At 35.7% G+C, this 25,139-nt stretch overlaps 1 protein-coding gene across 5 annotated transcripts in view; it reads left to right on the forward strand.

Moving 5' to 3' along the window:
* The window catches only part of LOC110997605 (dystrophin-like protein 1), a 141,688-nt gene that overhangs the window by 104,021 nt on the left and 12,528 nt on the right, over positions 1-25,139 (forward strand). For 3 of the 5 annotated variants that reach the window (XM_045633989.1, XM_045633988.1, XM_045633987.1), the window contains 3 exons: positions 5,874-6,001; positions 17,791-18,018; positions 18,611-18,745. In XM_045633989.1, the coding sequence (XP_045489945.1) occupies positions 5,874-6,001; positions 17,791-18,018; positions 18,611-18,745 (491 nt within the window). Of the gene's footprint in view, positions 1-5,873; positions 6,002-17,790; positions 18,019-18,610; positions 18,746-22,348; positions 23,510-25,139 lie in introns of those variants that run through there. The other 2 variants (XM_045633986.1, XM_045633985.1) reach the window with 2 other exon arrangements.

The raw sequence follows: 25,139 nt of genomic DNA on the forward strand, positions 1-25,139 counted from the left end.
AACCGTAGACTGGTTTAAATTTAAATTTCTACCAATCGTTCGTTGATCCAAGCCCGCACCAAGGCTACAATTTGAGCAGCTTGTTCGGACGAAATATTCATATTTCTGGTTCAGAAACTCTCGATGAGTTAAAAAGCTAACTCTACAATTCTGCTGGTAACAATAATTCAATTGTCAAAATAATAAAATCATTATCAATAAGCATCAATTTTAAAAAACACGCAAATCTGACACTAAGAGTAAATTTTCTTTTCCCGGCTATATTCATTTGTTTTACTGCAGTTCTATTTTAATTAATGCTCTTTTCAAGTTTAAGGGCCAGTCTCTCCATATTTATATAATTCAATCTAAAAAGTTTGCATACTTTTTAAAAAAAATCATTTCATAGTAATCCTCATGTTTGATGGAGTTTATGAGTCCGACAGTATTTATAATAAATAATTTTAGACTTTTGACTTTGACTATCGCAACCATATCCGTTCCGTATTCCGTCAGTCCGTTGACAAAAAAACTTCACAGCCCTAAATTTAATTTTCAATTAATCATTTGATCTGTAGGCTATAGAAATATCTATATCTATACTTAGTATAATAATACTAAGTCAAATCGCATGAAACATGAAGTTCGCTGTACTTTACGTGCGCGGTGTCCTTTAATAAATATTTACGTAGCTCATTTCATATTCACTGAGGACAGTTGCTCGTATGTTTCTCGGGATTAATTCTATGTATGCTTTAAGATTTATATTAGAAATACAGTAAGGTATTATTATTATCGTTGTAAAATCGTGTCCAAATCCCTTTCAGGGCCGAGATTTCTTTACAAATACAACTCCTAAAAAACTAAGAAGTTGGCGGTGTTGACTCTTCTAAAGGGTGTCAACCGCCTGAAACTCTGATCGATAACCGTCTAACGGATTTGCGCATTATTTCCAGCGTAAATTGTTACTGATTTCATTACTTAGTTTAAAACTTACTTGACCATCTATAGGCCAGGGCGCCCATGGCTGGCCATGCGTCATACTTGTGACCGGGTTCTACTTGTGGTGACTGGTCGAACTTGAATTCGTGTATGGGGTGATATTAGTTTTACTACGTATTTGATTGTTGCTCCCACGAGGATGGAAGTGCGTGCTACTAGTTCACCATGCCTATTGCGGACAGAGGACAGATTTCTGTTTTTAATTTAATTTATTATTATTAAGTACCTAAAGTAGAACATGGTTCATAAGTGTACATTATGTTACCTACAAAAATAAACTGAATATTTCAGTTATTGACTACCTAGAAGCTAAAAACGCTTGGCAATAGTTCTAATTATCAAATCACAGAACAGATATTTATTTTATGTTTTACGCATGTAACTTTAATGACGATGTGGTTTACGACATTTTCCTTTGAATAATTATAATGAAGAGGAAGAGTAAACCTTGTGCATTTCTTGCCCGTTTTTCTCAAAACAAGGTCTCCTGGCAGTTTTTGTTTTTGTTTTTGACATTCATAATGGCAGCATTTGACAACATCCATGCCTTAAGACGTATCTAAACTGAATAAACGAATTTGGTTTGATTGAATGAAAATGGACAATGGATTGAATCATGAACGAAATACAATTGTTTAGGAAAACTCAGGTCTTAAATGCGTTATGAAAAAAGAAAAGAAAGAGATGAAATATTTGAAATCCGAGTTACCGAGTCAGCTTCTGAGCGTCATATGAGCATGTGAAATATACATATCTGTTTCTTTTCATTGATTAATTTCCTCTTAAGAGTCATCCCTATTGTTGTCAGCCTTCTATGCCCGACTGACATTGAAGACAGTTAATTGTAAAAAAGAACACAAGAGCAAATGGTATTTTAATAGAAACTGTCACTAGTAGTATTCCACTTTCCTAGTATGTTCAATATCATTATTTGTAAATAATGTTAGGTTTTTGTTTTTTCTAATATTTATCTTAAGTTTACACAGATAAATCGAGGCCATACGTTGGTTATAATATTATACTTTCCTATATTTTTTTCTTGTGTGGCCATCTTGTCTTTGTGGCTGTAAATAAAAAAATAATTTTAAGTTACGCTAAATTTTAATGCTCCATAATTTCTCAGTGAAGATACATTTTATAGAAAAAGTACTTGTGCTCGCGTTAGAAGTTATACTCTTTTAAGTATAAAGATAAATCGCTTTTCAAACAATTTTATCTTTCGCCTTATTCTACGTTTTTTATAAAAAAAAACGACACTTACAATAGAAAATTACGTATTTAATACTCATAAAGCTTATTAAAGTATCACTGGTCAGGGTGTCGGGTTTTTGTGACGGTATGCGGGTGTCGGTTTTTTGTGACGGTATGTGAGTGTCGGTTTTTTGTGACGGTGTCATCAAAAATTTGCATTGTAAAAATGTACGCGCATCATTTTGCCCTAATGCGGCAAAAGAAGTATAAAATTGCTTCATACCAGTGGTGGTCACTGAGCGCAGAAATCAATTACTGATTTTTTTTTTAATTTCAGAAATCAAGTAATGTTATATATAGCTTAAAGAAAATGAAGTATTTTTACTAGTATGTATATTATATAATCTAAACACAAACGTAAAACTTAATCGTGCCATTCACGACCTAATGATTTAAAGGGGACCTATTTGTGCAAAAGGAGGAAATTCATTGTTCAAAGGGTCGAGAGTGGAACGACTGAAGCGAAAAACTGGTTTGCGTTATTAAATATGGGCTGTAATTGCTGACAATAAAAGGATTATACATTATTGAAAACCTTCCAATAGTTCTAATATGTTTGGATGGTAATTAGGTGTTTCGTAATCCTAGAATTTCCAATATCCTTTCATGAAATTATTGCACATGTCGTCACATTTATATTTCAATTTCTTTGAGGCAAAATTCAATATACAATTGAGTCTATTTCGGGCAATATCGTCCACCCTACAAACTTATTTAAAGAAATTCTTAAGAAATGTTAACAATGAAGAAATGTCTGCGACGCGATTTATTGGCGTGAATATTCTTGCATTTTATTTCCAAACGAATGACGTTAAAAGGCAATACAAAACGTGGACACATATTCCGAAGGCGTATCCGTAAAAGCAAAATGCATCGGCACGTGTCTCGAAACGCAAGTACGTTGCAGTTATTTCCTTTGACATATACATATATCCTGGGATTGAAAATATATAATAAATTTGAAAAATATAATGTGGTAAATTACAGAACAAATTTTTGTTTTATTTTTTACTTATGTAACTTAAATGACGTTGTGGTTTATGACATTTTCCTTTTAATTATTCTATGTAGAGGGAGGATAAAACATGCTGAGTTTCTTGCCCGTTCTTCTAAGAACAAGACCTAGTAGTTTTGCGAACGGATGGCGTAGTTTTGCTCCTTCGCGTATTTTGTAAACGTTTTTGACTTTCATAAGCATGCCTTAAGTCACATCAAATTGAATAAATAAATTTTGATTTTGATTTTTATAAAACAAGTCTAAAACGATGGCGCGATCTTTTTCATTGTCTGACCAATCACAGCCAAACGCGCGAATTCTTCCTTTGATTTCCTCGATACCCTTTATTTTATTTCACGTTTTTTTTGCTACTATCAAATTAAATATACAACCGGCTATTATTACATTAAACACTTATAAAAAATTAGTACATAGGTACTAATTATTTTTAAATTACATTAGGCAAGCAGCAATGGAAACCGTGCGTTGCCGGCCTTTTAATAATTCGTACGCTCTTTTCTTGAAGGAGTGTGTATTTAAAGAAAACACTTTTTTAACGGATTAAAGTTATGTATTATTGTAAACTTATAATTATTTAAACATAATTTAAATTTAACCGACGTTTCGCATGCTTTACAGCGTGCGTGGTCACGGTGACTGAAGACAAAGGTGTTAAATGTCAAAAAGTATCATAGCTTTAGAAAATGTTGGATTATCTGTATTTATTTCCCCGGAGTTGGTATCGACTCAAGGATGTAGGGTTTCTGCAGAAATTGCTCATGATTAAAAAAGTGTTTTCTTTAAATGTGTAAAAGTTATGTTAATAAAAGACAATACTAGGAGTGTGTATCTTAAAATACCAATAAATATAAATAAATAATTTAATATATATATAAATAACAGTAAAATTAAAATGGTTACTACAATACAATCACAATTACAATCTATTTCGCGGCATTGTAAACTTTAAAAAACGGTTTGCTCTGCTCTTGGTTCAAACATCAAAGGCAAACCTTACTAATTAAGAACTACAAGATTGTTTAGATTATAAATCCTCTTAGGCCTGGGCCACAGATTTCTGTGCCTGATTGGTGATCATTTCAATTCACACCCCATCCACCCGAATTTTCTTCACCGTTTGTGCACTTAAAGAGGAAGCCCATTGATAGTATAGCCGAGGATCGAACCTACGACGAAGTCGTGTATACCAAAGCTGATAATCTATGCCTATTACTACAAAAATCCACAAAATGTACACATAAAAAGAAAACCAGACCTATGTATGGTGCTATAGCAACCGTATTCTGTAAGAAATAATCTATTGGTCTAATAAATATATTATATTTTGGGAAAGGATTTTATCAAGATTGAAAAAGAAAATCATATTATTAAACATCTTTGTTGTTTTGTATCATGTTCTGTTATACTAAGATATTAAAAAACCTAATACATATGAATATAATAAACATTTTATTTTTGTATTTGTATATAATAACCAATTTCTTTCACCGTTACAAAGCTACATTGTTCCTGTGTAACAGGCTATATGTATTTCCAACATATTTGTATGTGCAGGCGTGCGAAGTCGGAACAGGCCGCCAGTAATAATATTTGCAGCGACGAAACAAATATGACAGTTATGTTCTGACGCGATTCCATATTAAAAACTTCAAAACTTAATCATTACACGTTGTGTTGTGCTCAATAATATTAAAACCAATTTATGTGACATCAAAACTTGATGATTGATTGCACGTTGAAAATGCAAATTTCCGTTATAATTTGGTTACGCGACCGCAATACTTAAATTAATGTCAAAATAAAATACAACACATTTGCAATCTAAGAATTTTCGTCTTTCTTGAAATAAATATGAATTTGGAGTAAATACAAACAAACAAGTTTGGACAAACGGCCAAGAATCTTCCCTGATGTTAAATGAGGCCGCCCATAGACATTCACATTGCGACAGGGATCACAAGTGCGTTGGCAGCCTTTTAAGAATTGAAGTGTTTAAAAAATGCTAATTTCTTGAAGAACCCTAACAGCCGAATAATTATTCCACAATCTCAGTTTAAAAGCCATCTGAGATTGAGATTTCGAAACAATCGATATCCTGTCTACATCCCAATAACCAAACCCTGCTAAGACAATTCTTTTTTGGCGACGGATAGATTGCAACCTCTTTACACTCATATTTTGATATTTAAAAATCAATATAAACTAAATAATGTAAAAAAACCGTACAAAAAATATTAAAATATACGTGGCTGTGTTTAAAACAAATCATATAACTGTATCTCAGATGGTCAAAATAGATTGAGATTTTTGGGTTTGGGAGTCAGTTGAATTGGTTCGGAAAAACTTCGTTGGGCAGCGGGTTCCGCAAAGTGGTGGTACGGTACAAAAACTGTCATAAAAAACGCTCAGTTGTATGGAACGTGATACGGGTAGAATTACGTATCTGCGTCGACATCCGATGAAACTATAACATATATAATACCAGCATTCGTATATTGACAAGTTCAACTGTCGACTTAACAATCTAGCTCGATCAAGGCACTTATATTCTATTGGGTTTCAAAGGTTTATTATTTATTTACTAAGGATTTTAATTTAAATCTTAAGATATAAACTTTTTCAGCTCCGGCCTCAGAGTATGCCTCTCAATCTGTGCCATCTACGTCTAAGGAAGTCGATGATCCCGGAGAAATTACTCGGCCTACTACATTGGATCTCCCACTACCAAAGAAGGATAGCAAGCGAACCCAAGTAAGTTATTTACTGTTAGTCAAAGAAATTTTTAACAAAACTTCATATAGTATTTTTGGGCATACCCTATCCGGGCGTTGTAGCTTAAAAGCTCATAAATTTACCTATAAATGTAAAAAAAATAAAAGAAATCTATAAATGATATACCTAGTGATATTCATATGTGCGTTATATGAATAAGATATGTTATGTTGTGATAAACAAAAAAATTATGTTCAATTTTCAAAATTTATTCGTTTTGTCAAAAATGTTCTATGTCACATTTCGGGTTCGTCATATTCCGCTCGTAAATAAAAAATATACGTATGCGACCGAAAAGTTTGAAATTAAAAACTCAAATAACTGACTAGATTGAAAACAAACAGCGCCAGGAATCTATTTTTGCGACAACAATGGTTTTAAAAGAATTGTATCATTGAGACTCCGCGAAAGTTCCAATGCAGTTGCGAAAATTTTGTTTCTATGTTTAAATATATAGAGAAAATATGATGCCGCATAAGTTTCGATACAATAATCACTTATTAAAATATATGTTACTTATTATGTATTGTAGTTTCGTGCGAACATTCTGCGTCGCTCAATTAATTATGATTAATGAAACGACGTCGAATGAGGCTGTTATCCAATTATAATCATAAATGTATTCTAAGATTCCGGATCTTACACCTTTTGATTATGCTGCATCTGCCATTGAATATCGCTTGATTAACGACAATCACACTGATGCATGATGAATTATATGCTGTCAAATTCGTAAATGTTAAGATGATCCTACGTATTATGAAGGCTATGACTTACTCCCAATCTAACAGAAGACCCTTACTAATTGATTAAGATGATGCCATGAGGAGGTACTTGACAGCACAGGCTTGCCCGTTATTAAAAGACTAAGAGCTGTACTTCCTCCCAGCAAAAAGAAGCACATAGCACAGCAGACATATAATAAAAAAGCTAGGCGAAAGTATGGTATCAAAACTGATCTTTAACGAAGATATTCTTTTTCAAAAATGTACCAAAGTATGACTTTATATGATATGAGTTATACTAAAAATAGTTTTTTTTTTTTGGAAATTAGGGAATTTATAAATTGTTTATTATTCTCGATTGTTATATTTTCAAGAATCAACATCTTGTGAGGTCGTGCAGTTTTCTTTGCCATTTGAAATTAACTCTACTTTGACAAAAGAAAATATTAATGAAGCGAGGTAATAAAAGCAATATCCGACAAGAACACAAAACATAAAAGGAATATTTTCTTTTTATTAATAGTAAATTAACTTAGCTTCAAGGTATTCTGATTGTAATTTAAACTTCTATAAAATTGCTATTTCATTTCATTATTTGAATGAAGCCAAGTTCTCAAGAAATCAAAAGTATAAACTAATTTAATTTCACATTGGTTTTGTTGTTTATTACTATGTACCCTTTAGCGTATTCCCGGACTATAATGGCGTGGGAAGTCTTGAGTTTCTTATTTATTTTGTTAACAACTTTAGCATTATTTTTATATTATGTTCGGTGTTGTAGCTTTCGCAGCCATATATTAGCCTCTCGGGAGTTGTAATGTCTCTTTAGCTGTATTAATAATAATAACCTTAGTTTGAATCCAAATCCTGTCTATTTAAGACGATAAACAAAGAAAGAAATGGAATACTAAGCTACGACATGAAAGATTGAACTTTATTTTACAATATAATAACAAATTTATTGAACAATATATAAGAAATCAATTTACTAATTACACTCCTCTTTAGAGATTTTTACACACACATTTATACATAAAATGACATTTAGACCTTTATTTTTATTAAAAGCTGCCTTAGATTCTATTCATTCATGTATTGTGTTCACGGCCTAGTAAAATTCAAAGTTACGTCATCCATCATCAAGTTGCTAGTTTCGACTGGGGGTGTCTTAATGGACTTAGACTATTACCCTGTGAAACCAAGCCCTAACATAGAAATCGTATCCTTATAAGCTGGCGTCACCTCCTCTTCCCGGCGCCGCATTCCATGGGCAACGGTATGGTATAGGTGTGATACTACTAATACTTAAGTAGTATCACACCTATACCTAAATTTATTTTAAAATATCACTTCGAAAGATGGAAACCAATAACTATAAATCCGTCGTTTTTAAAACATATTTCTTACAGATGGATATTAATATTTTCAAGATCAGATTAACTCGTTTCTCAACCCACCGCACAATAATAGGTATTGTGTAGAAAATGTATTAGTATTACTAAGAATTTCCAATAAACCCACGCTTTTATATACAAAATAATAAATTCATGTTCTAATACGGGACAATATACAATCTTCTGTCCGTCTTCTATCCTAATTCTGCGAGAAAGATCAACTAAATACTAGTCACAGATAAATTATACAATACACCATAAATGTCCCATATCGTATCTGGTTAGAATAATAAAAATAATAAAGCCTATTATTACATACTTTTAATTTTAATATTTCTAGATTTCTATGTGTCATTTTCAAACCTACTCCAAATTCCGCCATGACTGTCTGCTATTTCTTTAACCTGGTCTATCCACCTTTTAAATTGTCTTCCTCTTTTGCGTTAATGTACCTTGGGCAGTTTAATACTTTGCTACTCCACTTCTCTGCCCATCTTTCCAAGCCCATTTTCACTTAAGTTTATTTATATTCTGACATTTGCTACTTTAATTATTCTTCTTAATTATGTACTACTTTTATAACTTTTCTTCTCTTCTCCATCATACTGCGTTGCATCGGCCGGCAAATTAAATCGGGTGTTCTGCAAACTTCAAGTGGGTTAATCTATTATACTTTATTATTAATTCGTATTTATCTAAACTTAGATTCCTGCATAGGGCCGCCGAAAACAGTGTTAGAGATTGTTACGGACAACGAACAATGTAATTAAGAAACAATGTAAACGAAGCTGCCAGCCAGATGTTGTTCTACGAAACGGTCGGCGGCTACGCAGGTATCAAAAGGGACGGTCGGCCCCTTTTACCAGCGTGTAGTTTTAAGGCTTAGTTTTAAGTTATTATTTGTAATACTTTAGATAGATTTACGCAGCCGTGCCGGACGGACGTTAGTCATAAGCTTGCTTCGCTTTATAATTGTGTTTTACCATCACTAACGTTCGACCAATATACGGAACAATTACTACTCCATTTCGAGTTTCATTTCGAGATAGCGGCGGTGCTTCAGATCGAGGTGCCGTACGCTTATAGTTTTGGTCCTTCGAGCCGGATAACCAGAAGAAATATACTCAACGCATCGACGCCGAGAAGAAGGAAGATTTTACCTGCGATCCCAGGAAGATTTTCATCGGCAGTACTACCTGCGATCCCAGGAGTACGTGCAGAGGGTTGACTTCATTGCCTGTACAAAGTGACTCACCGCATCGACGCACTGCTGTCGTGGGTCGCCGACGGAAAGCATTATCCACCAGTTCATCGAAGCGAAGAATACAATCGACTTCAAAATGAACACAAGAAGCCGACAAGCGAGGAGGGCAGATGAAATCGATGAAGATGTACGGACAGAGAACGTGCCGTTACAGTCACCATCGAAAGTCCTAGAACGTGGACTAGCTGATGTTACACACGACAGGGAGTCAGTTCAATCAATACGGAGGAATGAAGCCGTTGATTCAACGTTGTTACCTGTGAGTTCAGCGTCACAGACCTCTAGAAATACAATGAGGTCGAAGGCGTCCCGTGTAAAGCAAGTTGAGTACGAAGCCCAAGGACGCTTAGTCGCATTGAAAAAAGAATATATAAGGAAACAGTTCGAATTAAAGCAGCAGGAGATGGAACAGGAGATGGAGCTTGAAATAAAATTGTTAAATGAGCGATTCGCCGTTGACTTAAGCAGAGCTGACGAAGAGAGTATCGTCGAATGCTTGCCAGAACAACGGAACCGACATAACTCCGCTGCAATGGTAGATAGATGGCTAAGAAGTCATAGCGAGGTGAATAATCTATCTCAAGGTGATAGGGAAGAAGACACAGCGCTCCCAGAACGCGTGGAGCCATTCAAACACAATGTGTGTCGGGAAATAGAGCGGCCCATATCACCTATCAAAGAGGCCTCCGTACCGATAATAAGATCCGGAGATCAAGCGATAGAACGGCTTATCGGAGCCTTTGAAAAAATAGCTACAGACAGACCCCCCGTACGACATGCTCAAGATCTGATGCAGTTTAACGGAAATGTCTGCGACTGGCTTTACTTTAAAGTTGCTTATGAAGACTCCACGAAGCTCTACAAATACTCTAAAGCAGAAAACATGGCAAGATTACGCACATGTCTTACGGGAGCCGCTAAAGAAACAGTCGCTGTATTATTGAGTACTGCTTGCGATCCCGAGCTTATTATGAATGCACTAGATCAGTGTTATGGCCGACCGGAGATTATAATTGATAAAGCGCTGGAAGAAATAAAGAAATTACCCAGACCGGGATATACAGCGGTTGAATTTAACCAATTTGCAATAAAAGTGCAAAACATTGCGTGGCTATTGAAAAGTGTAAACGATCGAAGCTATACGAATAACGGGGCCTTAGTCCGAGAAATAGTATCTAAACTTAACCTGCACTATCAGGCTAGATGGACGGACTACGGTAAGGCGAACAGTAATGAGAAAGAACCAATTCTCATTACGCTCTCAAAATACCTCTTGGAAGAAGCGAGCTTACAACTCACTTTCAACTATAGCCGTAAGATAGAAACAGCGACATCGCTCGGTACAAGTAAACCTAGATTAAGAACGAACGAGCGCGTTTACTCAACACAGAAGAAACTCAGATGTCTATGCTGTAACGGCAACCATAATGCAAGTCAGTGTGAAGAGTTTTTGAAAATGAATCTTAATCAACGATGGGATAAAATGAGAGGAGCAAAGGCATGTTTTTTGTGCCTTGGAGAATATCACCGACGATCAGAGTGCAGGAAAAAGCGATGTGGCAGTGATGGGTGTGAAAAAGCGCACCATAGGTTGTTGCATTGGGTAGTGCACAAGCCACAACAACAACCATTGTTGGCGCAACCATCAACATCCAACTCAGAGTCTGAAGTTGTTATGTCGACCTCTATGACTGCAAGGGATGAATGTCAAGCCGTCTTGCTTAAGGTATGTCCCGTAACTGTGAGTGGTCGAAATGGAAAGGTCGTAAAAACTCATGCTCTATTGGACGAAGGGTCGACTATAACAATTATTGAGGAAAAGTTAGCCCTCGAATTAGGTGTGAGCGGTCCGAGCAAGCCGCTGAAAATTCAAGGAATTAGTTCTGAAACGAAAGATTTTGAGAGTCAACATGTCAAAATTGACGTCGGTCGCTACGACGGAGGGGCTAGTTACACTTTGAAAGCGCGAACGATGCGTGATTTCGATATTGGTAGCCAAAGAATTAGCGCAAATAACTTGCGCTACAAACATTTGGTTAAGTTACCACTCCAACAAATGATCGGCGAAGCTAAACCACAATTATTAATTGGAGCAGACAATTGGCATCTAATCGTTTCCAGAAAAGTATACAGTGGAAAGAAGAACGAACCGGCTGCATCTTTAACACGTTTAGGCTGGATTTTACATGGAACAGCACCTAAACGAAGTTTAATGGAAGACAACGAACGTGTCTTGTACTGCATGAAAAAGGCGGCAGAAAACGACGTTTACAAAGAAACAATGGATGAGCGTCTAGAGGCGATATTAAAACAAAGTTTTGCAATAGATGCCTTAGGGATAAATAATAAAAAAAGGTTAACAAGCGCCGACGCACGTGCAGTTCAATTGTTCAATAGAACAATAGAGAAACGAGAATGGCGTTACTACCTGGGATTGCCATGGAAGACTGATAACACGAAATTCCCAGAAAGTTATAATATGGCATTTAAGCGGCTTAAAAGCATTGAACGGAAAATGGATCAGTCGTATGAGTTTAAACAGTCATATACGAGACAAATAAATAACCTGTTGGAGAAGAATTACGCCCGCCCTATTGAAAGACCCGAAATACCGACATCAAAAGATTGGTACTTACCTCATTTTGCTGTTACAAACCCTAATAAACCGGGAAAAGTTCGTCTAGTATTTGATGCAGCGGCAAGATCAAATGAAGTATGCTTAAACGATGAGTTGCTAGACGGGCCAGACTTATTGCAATCATTGCCTGGTATATTATTTATGTTTCGCGAAAGAAAATACGCGACAACAGCTGACATTAGAGAAATGTTCCTGCAGATTAAAGTGAACGAAGATGATCAAGTTGCTCAAAAGTTTCTTTGGCGTGGAGAAAATCGAGATAAGCCCCCAAAAGAATACGTTATGACTTCATTGATATTTGGCGCTAAGAGCTCGCCATTTCTAGCACACAGCGTAAGGGATTACAATGCTTCGTGCTACCGTACTACGCATCCAAACGCTTATAATGCTATAACAAAAAATCATTATATGGATGACTACGTAGATAGCTTTGATACCGAAGACGAAGCCATAAAAACAATGCAAGAAGTGATTGAAGTTCATAGCTATGCCGGGTTTATATTGGCTGGATGGAATTCAAACTCACAAAGAATAGTGGAAGCTACGCCACCTGAGCTTCGCACTACAAGCCCCAAAGAGTTGGGAACCACACCCTTGTATTATGAGAAGACATTAGGAATAATTTGGGAAGCCACTGAAGACGTACTTTCTTTTAACACAAGCCTTCACAGAGTTCCTCAAGAAGTGAAACAGGGAATCAGGCAGCCAACTAAAAGAGAAGCTTTAGGAGCCGTTATGTCGATTTTTGATCCGCTAGGCTTAATAAGTTATTATACCGTAACGGCGAAGATAATTCTACAACAGTTATGGAGATTAAAGACAGGGTGGGATGAAGAAATTCCTACTGACCAAGCTACTGAGTTTAAACAGTGGTTGAGCCTGTTAAAAAATCTAAAAACACTGAAGATACCTAGATGGTATAATTACACGAGGGGAGCTGAGCTGCAATTGCATGTGTTTTGTGACGCATCTGAACAGGCACATGCGAGTGTGGCATATTGGCGAATTGGAAACAATGTAATTGACGTCAGACTCATCACAGCGAAAGCACGTGTGGCACCTATTAAGTCACAGAGTATACCTCGGCTAGAGCTACAGGCAGCCCTAATCGGAGCGAGATTAGCTGTGGCCATTAGAGAAGGTCACAGAATTGAACCAAACAAGATCGTGCTATGGACGGATTCAACGACGGTATTACAGTGGATCAGAAGTGATAAAGCGAGGCACCCACCATTCGTAGCACATAGATTGACTGAAATCACTGAAACGACGGATGCTAGTCAATGGCGCTGGGTCCCGACCAGAGAAAATGTAGCGGATGATGCTACAAGAATAACGTTGGACCACAAAGCTGACAATGACCGGTGGTTTGTGGGCCCAGCGTTCCTTTACGAGCCTGAAGAAACCTGGCCAAAAGAATGCTGCGAGCCACAAGTGCTGACTTTGACCGTAACCGAAAGGAGAGCCATCAGAAACGATCTACCAGATATAGAAAGATTCTCGCAGTATGAACGGCTGATTAGAGCCACAGCTTACGTCCAATTATTTATACGAAAGCTTAAGGATCGCAGTACCCAATTAAGCGTAAGCCACTTAAAAGAAGCGGAGCGGGCGTGGTTACGCGAGTCGCAGGAGCAAAGCTTCCAAGACGAAATGGACACCTTGAAGAAGAGAAAGCCGATCAAGAAAACAAGCCGTTTGGCTAAATACGATCCGTTTCTTGATGAATATGGGTTACTCCGTGTACGTGGGCGGTTACAAAGACCGATAGCAGAGGAGACAAGAAATCCTATTCTATTAGATGGACGTCATATGTTTGTAAAGTTAATAATTATGAAAGAGCATAGAAGGGCGCTGCACACTAACAACGAACGCGTCGTGAATGATCTTCGACAGAAATATTGTATACTTCGACTTCGGCCTACGGTGCGTAGCATAGCCCGTAGCTGCACATTGTGTGTGCTTAGAAAAAAGGCGCCAACAAAACCCAATTTTGGCTTACTACCTAGAGTCCGAACCGAAGCTAATATTCGACCATTTACGAACTGTGGAATGGACTATTTCGGTCCCATTTGTGTAACAATAGGACGCCGTCATGAAAAGCGATGGGGAGCAATATTTACGTGTCTAAGTACTAGAGCTGTGCATATTGAGATAGTTGCATCGCTTTCTACGGACTCGGCTCTGATGGCACTAAGAAGGATGGCTGCGCGACGAGGCTGGCCGCAAATTATATATTCTGATAACGCGACCAACTTCAAAGGCGCAGACTTAGAGCTAAGGAAAGCGATGGAAAAATGGACTCCAGAGATCGAGAACTTATGTTTAGTTCAACGGACAGAATGGCGATACATTGCTCCAGGAGCCCCGCATCAAGGCGGCGCATGGGAACGATTAATAAGAACAATAAAAAACGCCATTAGAATCGTCATGACAGAGAAGTACCCTAAGGAGGAAACGCTGAGTACGTTCATGACTGAAATAGAGTACAGTGTGAATGCAAGGCCACTAACGCACGTTCCAGTAAATCCAGACGACCCAGAGGCTTTAACTCCAAATCATTTTCTGCTGGGAGCTCCAGATGCAATGCCTATATTAGGCATCTCAACGCACGTTGCAAAAAAAACGTGGAAGACGGCGCAAGCATTAGCAGACGAATTTTGGCGAAGATGGGTTAAGGAATATCTTCCTACCTTAAACTCCAAGGGACACACGCCCAGGATGAAAAGCTCTGTAAAAATCGGAGATGTAGTCATCATTATGGATCCCTTGCTGCCGCGCAATGTGTGGCCGCGGGGAATTGTTACGAAAACACATGAAGGGCCTGATGGAGAAACCCGATCGGTAGAAGTGGAAACAAAGCTTCATAAGCTGAGACGACCGGTGACGCGCATCGTTGTCCTACCTACGGAAAGCTTCACATCATAGGAAGGTTTCGCTGAGGGGAGACTGTTACGGACAACGAACAATGTAATTAAGAAACAATGTAAACGAAGCTGCCAGCCAGATGTTGTTCTACGAAACGGTCGGCGGCTACGCAGGTATCAAAAGGGACGGTCGGCCCCTTTTACCAGCGTGTAGTTTTAAGGCTTAGTTTTAAGTTATTATTTGTAATACTTTAGATAGATTTACGCAGCCGTGCCGGACGGACGTTAGTCATAAGCTTGCTTCGCTTTATAATTGTGTTTTACCATCACTAACGTTCGACCAATATACGGAACAATTACTACTCCATTTCGAGTTTCATTTCGAGATAGCGGCGGTGCTTCAGATCGAGGTGCCGTACGCTTATAGAGATGGAGTGTCTCCCTCTCCTCCTCGTCCAATATCTATGGTCCTTCTAACGTGGTTTTAACCCTAATTCATTTCATTCGATTTTTATATATATTCTAAATATATGAGTGTCATGACTCCTAAAAATATTATATACCTCATTTTTCAAACTAAGAACTTTTAGAATAGGAAAAATAATGAATATCATACAAAATCATCATCACAAATTGATTATATGTAGTATAAAATCTCGTTTGACCTCGAATCTAAAGTACATTCTGATTAAGACACTCCTATCGCATACGTCAAAATTGGGAGAGCCAACTTCAAATATTATATGTATGATTTATTATTACACTTCTCGAATTCGACGTGGGAGATCGTTATTACAATTCTATTCTCAGTTGTGATATTCGTATTATTTTATCTAGTTAAAATAATTTATTGTTGGCTTACTATAAAACCCAAAACTAGTTTAAAAAAAAAAAAAATTTTGGACTACAATGTTTTTATAACAAAATAGACTTACATATATACTTACTATATGAAGAACACACATAAGTCAATGATTTAAGGTTAGACAAGAAATGTATGCGGACATTTAAAAGGAGTGTGCGAGTCTATTGATTAGTCTTAGTTAGTCTGTTAGTTAATCTACGAATACAATATATGTATATTTACACCTGTACAAAATTCTAGCAATTCAAACAATTATAAAACAATTCTGATTTACGCGAAATGGACGATGGAAAACAGTTCATGAGTTGATGGGTTGTTTATTTAGATCTTTCAATGAATCTCTTTGTATTATATGATATTTATATCTTAAATGATGAATAAACATGTGTATCATATTGAAGTATTAAGAGCAGTGTTGGCCTAATGGCTTCAGCGTGCGACTCTCATACCCGAGGTCGTAGGTTCGATCCCCGGCTGTGGACCAATGGGCTTTCTATGTGCGCATTTAACATTTGCTCGTACAGTGAAGGAAAAACATCGTGAGGAAACCGACATGACTTAGACCCAAAAAGTCCGTCAGTGTGTCAGGCACTGGAGACTGATCACCTACTTGCCTATTAGACTTAAAAATGATCATGAATCTTCTCGAGATCTTGGATTAAGATCCAGTGCTAATAACTGAGAAAATAATTAGGCAGCGAAATAAGAGATAATTCTATATGTCTCATAAAAGTATGTTTGGATTGGACTTGAGTATTTATGTATGAGTGATAAAGGGTCAATTCCATTTAATTTCAGACTAGCTGTCTATAGCTTTTTAAATTATTTTGAAAATAAATAGAAAAGACCCTACTCAGCTATATATATATTTACAAAAGTAAATGTTTGTTTATCAAGAGTAAAAAGGACTTGTGAGACTTTATTTGTCCGTGTAAATTACTGTTACCAGTAAAATATTCATTTAGATATCATTAATGTAATTGTTTCCCGTGGTACGCGTTGACTCAGTACTACGATCGGCGAGCTTTCTAAACTAAAATTACAAAGTTAGTAATAAAAAGTAGTTAGTTAGTTAGAAATATCTGATTGAAACTTTTCAAACGTATAACCTTAATGCCCAGCAAAGAGCTCGCTTGAAGAAACGAAACGGCTCGCTTTATGTAAATAGTGGTGAAGTATTTTTTAATGAAAGGATTATGCATCGGCGGAAATACTGTGCAAATAACGAGCTATCCTCATTTAGTAAAAAATATTGCGGAGTAATTGCGTATGCTTCAAACACCAAATTATAACTTAGCTACGAGGATCTAATATCATCATAATCCATAAAAAAAATCAGTGGCGCTACAACCTCTTTAGGTCTTGGCCTCAGATTTCTGAATCTGTTTCATGATCATTTTTAATGTAATAGGCAAGTATGTGATTTGCCCAGATCATATCAGTTCCAGTGCCTGACACAATTGATATGATTTTTACCTGACAATACGTGCATGCTTGTGGTATAAATATTATTTCAACATATTTAACTAGCTCTTGCCTGACTGGTACAAATATAATACTTTTGAAGAGTAACCATTTACTTATTTTAAAAATTTGTCTTATTACACTAACCCAACGAAGTCATGCTTCTCAGTTCTCTGTATATCACAGGGTAAATAAACCCAATGAAAAAATTTATAACATTGTAAAAAATATACAACATTTTGAAGCCAAATTTTTAACACTGCTGTGTTGACGGTAATGAAAATATTACTCGTTATAACAATCGATAAATGTATATTAATGTGTATGTTCGCTTTAAAAATTTATGGTCTAAAAATTATTTAATGACTTATTTCTATTGTTTGATCACGTCACAAGAAAATTAAATGAAGATAATTTGGATGTCTATAACGGCCTCCAGTTTGTATGAAGACGGTTAAAAAAAAACATTGTAACGTGGCAGTGTCATCGTGTAAGATTATTATTAACCACTAGCACTCTTGCTTGTTTCTTTAAACTTTAATTCTTTTCAGCCCGGTGTTCCAAGCATAAACCTCCCAGACCTACCGGAATGCATAACCAAAGTAGAGATCTCACCAATGCCAGACGATGGCGCTACACCGTTGACAGCTCAACATCAGCTGCAATTGTTGAAGGAGAGGCTCGAACAACAAGCACAACAAACCCGGGCAGCTGTCGCCCAACTTATGCTTTTGCGCGACCAGCTTGCCGCAGAACAGGCCGCGCGGTGTGAGGCACAGGTATGTGAAGAACATTTTTACATATATATATATACATTACATACGTCGAATATTTTTACTTAGCTTGTTAAGTGATGCGTTAGCCCAGAGGTTTATGAATGAACCACTCGCATCCTTGAGGTTGTAGGTTCGATTCTCGGCTGTGCACCAATGGACTTTCTGTGCGCCTTTAACATACACTCGAACGGTTAAAAAAATCATCGTGGCTGGCTTTATGCCAGCCTTCCACTGCGAGCGGAACGGAGGCATTACTGACTCACTTTACTCGTAACGATGATTTTCATACATGTGCTTCTTATTCTTCTTAGTGCAACAAATTATTATGAAACAGATACTGAAATATGAGGCGCAGATCTAAGAAGTTGTAGCGTCATTTATTTCTTTTGTAAATATAGATAAAATTACAAATTGGCCGTAAGGGTCGCGGGAGTTGGTACTCTGTTACACCCAAAAACGATAGCAATTATGATTTTAATATTGAATTTCTATCCACGTGATAGAGAAAGGAGAAGGGGGCCGCAAAGACCTGGTCGGTTATCAAAAATCTACTCTTTCTAAAAATATATTTTAACCATTTGTTAAATCTTTACAGTCCCGTACACATCAGCTCCTAGTTCACAATAAGGAACTACTGGAACACATTGCAGCCCTGGTGTCTCATTTGCAGGAGCGGGAGAAGGGATCGAGCCGACCAATCAACGCTCAACAACTTACGCTTATTCCTCAGGTTAGTGGAAAGTTCAATATAAAATAAGGGGCTTAAAACTATAAAAAAAACGTTTATTTTGGAACAAAAGATCATCAAGGTATCACTTATTCCACGTAATTGAATTTGAACCTGTAGGCATCCCTATACTTAAAACATACACTAATATTATTTTTTACGTATAACCGGAGTATTAAGGCCTATATACATATATCAGTGAAGCCACAGTATCAGCACAGTGCGAAATATTCTTTCATTCATTCGCTATGACGCTTGTCAGTGTCATGGACTAGACACTCAGTGTCAGTGCCGACACCGGCTATCACGGATTCATTGACAAAGATATTTTTTATCGGATCACTGATTTCCTAATTTCTAAGTATGCAGACAATTACGTTTATATTTCTAATTACAGTATGGTTCAGACAGTTGATACATGATTGCCGCCTGAGTCAGTGGGTTGTTATGAAAACTGCCTGCGCCGTCGAAATTACGATCTTTTGTTCGATTAGTGAGCTTTTGTCTCGGCTTATGAGCCTATAAACTTATAAAGAGCCTTTAATACATTAGAATGCTAAATCAAAACTATGAGGGTAAACTGTATATTGATTAGAATATAAAATTATTTGATTTTTCGTAAATTCGTAAGAGAATTTAATATATAAGTAAGCCACTAAATTCTCTTAAGGAATAGTTAAAATATCTATAAAACATTGTGTCACGAAGGTTAATGTTCAGACAGTTCTCTAAATATGAACAAAATACAATAAATCAGTGGCGCAAAATCAAAAAAGAGATCTTCTAGGCCTAATATTTATATCTGTTTATTGTATCTGTTTTATGTTCATTAGTCAATCTAATAGGCAAGTAGGTGATCAGCTTCTTGTTCCGGACCCATGCAGTCGACTCTTTGGGTTTAAAGCAAGCCGGTTTCCTTCTCCGTTGGAGCGAATGCTGATTGCTCACATAGAAATAAATGTCATTGGTTCACAGAATAATCGACTTTAGCCACTAGGCCAAAACTACTCATGCTGCTAACACCACAGTATTTGCTATTTAGCTAACAAAACAGTATTCAAATAAATTTGAAAAGCATTCAATTGCATATATGTATTAACGATTTTTTTGGCAATTTGTAACGATTTACATATATCTGCAATGCAATTGCCATTGTTAACGAAGTAATATAAAACATTGAAATGGCAGCTTTTCGATTCGTGATAAAAAAATAACATTTAGCTTTTATCCATCCATACAGATGAAAGAGTTAACATAAACAATTTCACAGATAAAGCAAAATTTAAGTTTTAAGCCCCTTAATTAATTATAGTTAAGATTGGTGTATTTCTACGTTTATAAGATTTATTTGATGTGTGCATGTTATGGTTTATTTTATCATTTTTTTACGAGCCACCTGTTCATTCCATCTATCATCTATTGAAATAATAATACGTATAATAAAAAAAAGTTATAAAAGTTTAAACCATCTAAATTCACTTTTAAATTCTTAAAAGGCCGGCAACGCACTCGCGAGCCCTCTAGCATCGAGAGTGTCCATGGGCGGCGGTATCACTTAACATCAGGTGAGCCTCCTGCCCGTTTGCAACCTGTTCTCTAAAAAAAAGAAATACCACAAAGCCAGAAAAAATATACCTTCAACATGTAGCGTAAAAGAATTGAATGTTGCCATTAACATACACAACAATATAGGAGAATGGGCTAATTTATTTCCGTGACCATTTTTTTTATTCAAACCAGCCTTCTGTGCCTGACCCACATATATTTTTAGAAAGACATTTAATATGGGAAATGAAGGAAAAATCAACACCGTTATTTAAAAGCAGCTTGATTGTTTCGCGAACGTAACTCTAATCGAGTACACAGACGACGACAAAATAATGCCCGAATAACAAACCATTCAATAATCCATTTTGATTGGGCTTATGGTGAACTAAGTCAATTGACTATCAGCCGTCAATATAATGAAAGGAAAGTGGGTCGGAGATTTATTTTTTTAATTGAAAATGTATTTAAAACTTCATAAAAACATCGCTCGTCAAACTTAACAAAAATTCGTTTAATCAAATCAAATCAAAATATCTTTATTCATATAAGTAAACATGTACACTTATGAACGTCAAGAAAAACAAATTAAATTAATTGTAAATTTGCATTTACAACCAGTACTTTAGAATTTTAACTTGTAAAGTGATTATGGTATATTTTATTAAAATAGAACCGACCTAAACATGATCTCAAAAGTCCTAAAAAAAATTTTTATTTCTATTGATTGGTATTTTATTATTATCAATACTAATTGTATTAAACCACAATTATTTAATATTCGATATGTGTATCACATTTGAAAGTTGGTATCTGCGATGCGGCGGCACGAGTTTTGGATTTTAAGACGTTTCAGTTGATGTTCTTTTAATCTTCGCTGAAAATGTCATGAATGTCAAAAATGAATCATTTGATACCCCGACCATCCATCGACGTATGAACGGTGGAACGACTTCCATGTATCTTTTAATGTATGGTCGAGCATACGTCGTATACTTTAACTTTTGGCTTTTCGAAGTGAGTTAACAAATAATTTATGCTTTAAAAAAGGAATCGTTGCTGGCCTAATCATTTACGTACTATGATGTGCTATAGGAAAACGATAATATTTATCACTATTTAGGCAAAACTCTGCTGATATTTAGACTTGGGTTGAGGTAAATAAAGACCTTTCACGACGATTTTCTACACAATGTTTACTGCGGAAGCAAGTGTTAATTGCGGAAATATAAAACTACAAAGTGCAGTATAGGGTTAAAAACACACGCGTACGACATATATCGTAATATCAATATAGAAAGTATTTACACTATTCTTAACCTAAATATAATCATAATTGGAAGTAACTAACCTTAAAAATGTAATTATTTTAATTTTTATTTATTTTATATATATTTTTAAATTTATTTTATATATATATATATATAAAAGGAGTCCTTTTATAGAATTAGAAGATTAAAATTTATAATTTATTCATTTAACATCTTTGTTTCACCATCTATGGTTGAGTTTATTTATAAACGGAAAGCCTTATAAAACTGCACTGTACTTATAAAAATGTATTGAATCAACAAAACACACCGCGAGCCAATCAACATCTATAATCATCTAAACAATAAAGAATTAAAAAAAAAATGTCATTCATTTTCATATCTTAGTTACACGAATATGTTTTAACCCGCTTCTTGATGTTGTTTTTTTTTTTCATTTTTGTGTTTGTTTTGTTAATTATCATTATCAGTTTAAATCAAAAATAACAAGGAAACATCTTTCTATGTTAAAATAAAACTTGCTAAAAGATTTTTCCTTAGTCACTTTTATTTAACTAAGCTTATGTAGTAGAATATTTCGTAGTTAACATAGTTAAATTAACTGTTAAAGCTCATTGTGTAGCTTTAAAAAGCTATAAAGCATGAGTCTAAATACACAGAAGCCTCCATGAAAGAGTTGTTGAAAATATAATTTGGATGACCTTGTATGTATTTGGACACAAACAAAGCTAACCTAGCCTGATTCTACCTTGTGCAGTTTACGTATCAATATATTTAATTACATGTTTAGGCAAAAACTGGAAACATCGATAAAGAAGGACTCTGTAACGGAAATTCACCAAACGACGATGCCGTGCTCAATATATTAGCACACACTAAAAAAATAAATCAAAATGCCGAAAACAACAATATTCGTCTCTCTGCATACTGTTTAACACCACCTGAAAAGCGTAATGGTCCCAGCTCCGCGCCTAATTTCGGCAGTATGTCCAACGAGCAGATTCAGAACTATCTAATCTCGAAATTCCAAGACCTCGATTGCGGGAAAGATGAGAAGTGGAATCATCAGTTCTATCAGAACTGCAACGCGTTTCCAAACATCCCACCACTTACGAACCACTACAGCAATTCGGATCTATCGAGCCTGTTAAACCACCAGATATACAATCAGAATTCAAAATCATCGGATGAGGCTGGTGCGATGGCGCAGATGAGCATTGGGCACTCGCAGAACTCTCTTTACAGTACAAGTCAACCCACGACATCGAAAGATTCCTCTCCAGACCTGAGTTCCGAAGAGGGCATGGCTTTTATTATGCCTCTATCACACAATGGAACATTAGCCGCAACTGGTGATGACGGACGTGTGAGGTTGATTGTCCCTATCAGCCCTTCAGAGAGTACATCCGAATTTGGAGAGATACCGGATATAAAGGAGCCTACTGGAGCCACGTTGAAAGTTCCAGGTACCGAAGCTTTAGCGGCACCGATCACCCGAACGACAAGCGAAAAAGTCCCAAATCGAAGCGAAATGATGACTGCATTGCGTTCACAGTGGACAAGGCACACCACAAAGTAGGATTCTTAATCCAGCTACAATTATGTTGTATATTATTTTAATTTTAGAAACAAGTGCCAAAAACACGCCAAAAATTATTTTACATATCAAATGTGTTTGTTTTATGTGTCAATTTAATTGCATATGTTATTCGTTTATGAAATATATTTTAAAGTTTACTGGTTAACTCGAGTGCCAAGTACTCCATTATTAAGTATGTTATCATGATTGATATGTTATTATATTTTATATTAAATATTTTATGTAGGTATGTTCAAACTTTTCTATGTATGTTACATATCGTCCCTTCATATCGTATTGATTACGACGTATAATATTTACATAAAATATATTGTAGTTTGAACTAAAACTTTGGAGTTTGTAAAACTTTTTGAAAACTACATTTCGATTTTGTGTTATAAATAATGAGTTGTAATTAAATTATAAACTCATAATATATAACGATATAATAAACTATATATTTATACAAGCTTTATGAAAAATATAATAGACTATATCTCGCTTATCCATAAAAACAATCTAATACACGTCTGCTATCTGCAGTCGGAAACACTTCAGTGGGTAGCTATCCGGCTATCCATCTACCCACTGTGTTGCCGACTGTATTGCGTACCAATTCTTTAAAGGCCGGAACCTCACTCCCGAGCCCTCTGGCATTGAGAATGTCCATTGGTGACGGTATCACTTAACATCAGGTGAGACGTTGCCACCTGTTATATAAAAACACTAAAGTTCTATTTCACCTCTTTCTGTGAAGTGTGTTTACGTTATGAAAATACATTGACCAAAACGGTGCATCTATACATATATGTATTTTTATGAATAATGTATTTTATAATCTGTCGAAGTTATGTTAATTCAGATAGAAATGTTTTATGTACGCGTTTATTCTTCTGTGCTCCTGACGTTTTCTTTGTCACGTGATGCGTCAGCTGTCACTTCACTTTCATAGTACAGTATTGTCCCATCATCAGGTATTGATGTTAGTAAAATATTCTACTTTATGTTGTATGTAAATCATTACACGGAATAAAAGTTTAGTATTGTGCAAATTTGAGTTAGTGGTACCAGTCGTACGTCTGGCAATACGGAGACAGATAGATAAAACGTATGTCTTTCTTTAAATGTATGTAAAATATATGTCTATAAATATATATATTTGTGCCAAATAAGTAATGTGTTTAATGTCGCTTACCACGACCGTCAAGGCAAATATGACGTTTTATTATGAAACATACAACAGATCCCAAATTTAATGTTGGCATCGGAACACGATTAAAAGTTACAGTATACCGGCGCTAGTCATAGCATATGCTTATTTACTTCACCAAAGATATAGTTATTCTATATATCTTTAATAAGTAAAATAATTGATGTTTACAGTGAGTCCTGTAAAAACCATAGTCACAAATAAAATCTTATTGGAGTACCTCCCGTAGAAATTTGCTTCCGAGTCTGTTTTATTGTTTCGAAGCTGTGTGAGAATTTTTAGCTGCAGAACCGATTTTAACTATTATATTTTTTTTCTTTACAGTCATTATCTCATCATAAGCATAGTAAAATAATAATTTTATTCTTGCAAACTGATATATTGCCTAGATGTTAGTAGTTTAGTAAGTTTATAAAATATGGGTAGAACTGTAATCGTGTGTTTAAAACATAATAATCAGTAACTATACTTTTAACTTGAAATTTAATCGCTGTTGTAACGTAGGAACATACTGTTAAATATTTGTGTCCTATAATCACCCCCTTGGGTGAGAATGTAAAAAACCATCGTTGGTTAGCTATATAATATAGCTATTATATGGCAAACGTTTGCCTATAAAACGTTAATGTGTACTACAGGATTCATCGAATAAACTATCCTGTGTATCGAGATCCTTGAAATAACGGTGAACATTTCCGTTATTAATTATTTAAAAAAATTGTCCCCATTTGTGACCTTTCGATGAATCTTGTAAAGATTTAATTATATTAAAGAAATATGACTATCAAATTA

Source organism: Pieris rapae, chromosome Z, assembly GCF_905147795.1.
Source record: "Pieris rapae chromosome Z, ilPieRapa1.1, whole genome shotgun sequence".
Taxonomy (NCBI): Eukaryota; Metazoa; Arthropoda; class Insecta; order Lepidoptera; family Pieridae; genus Pieris; species Pieris rapae.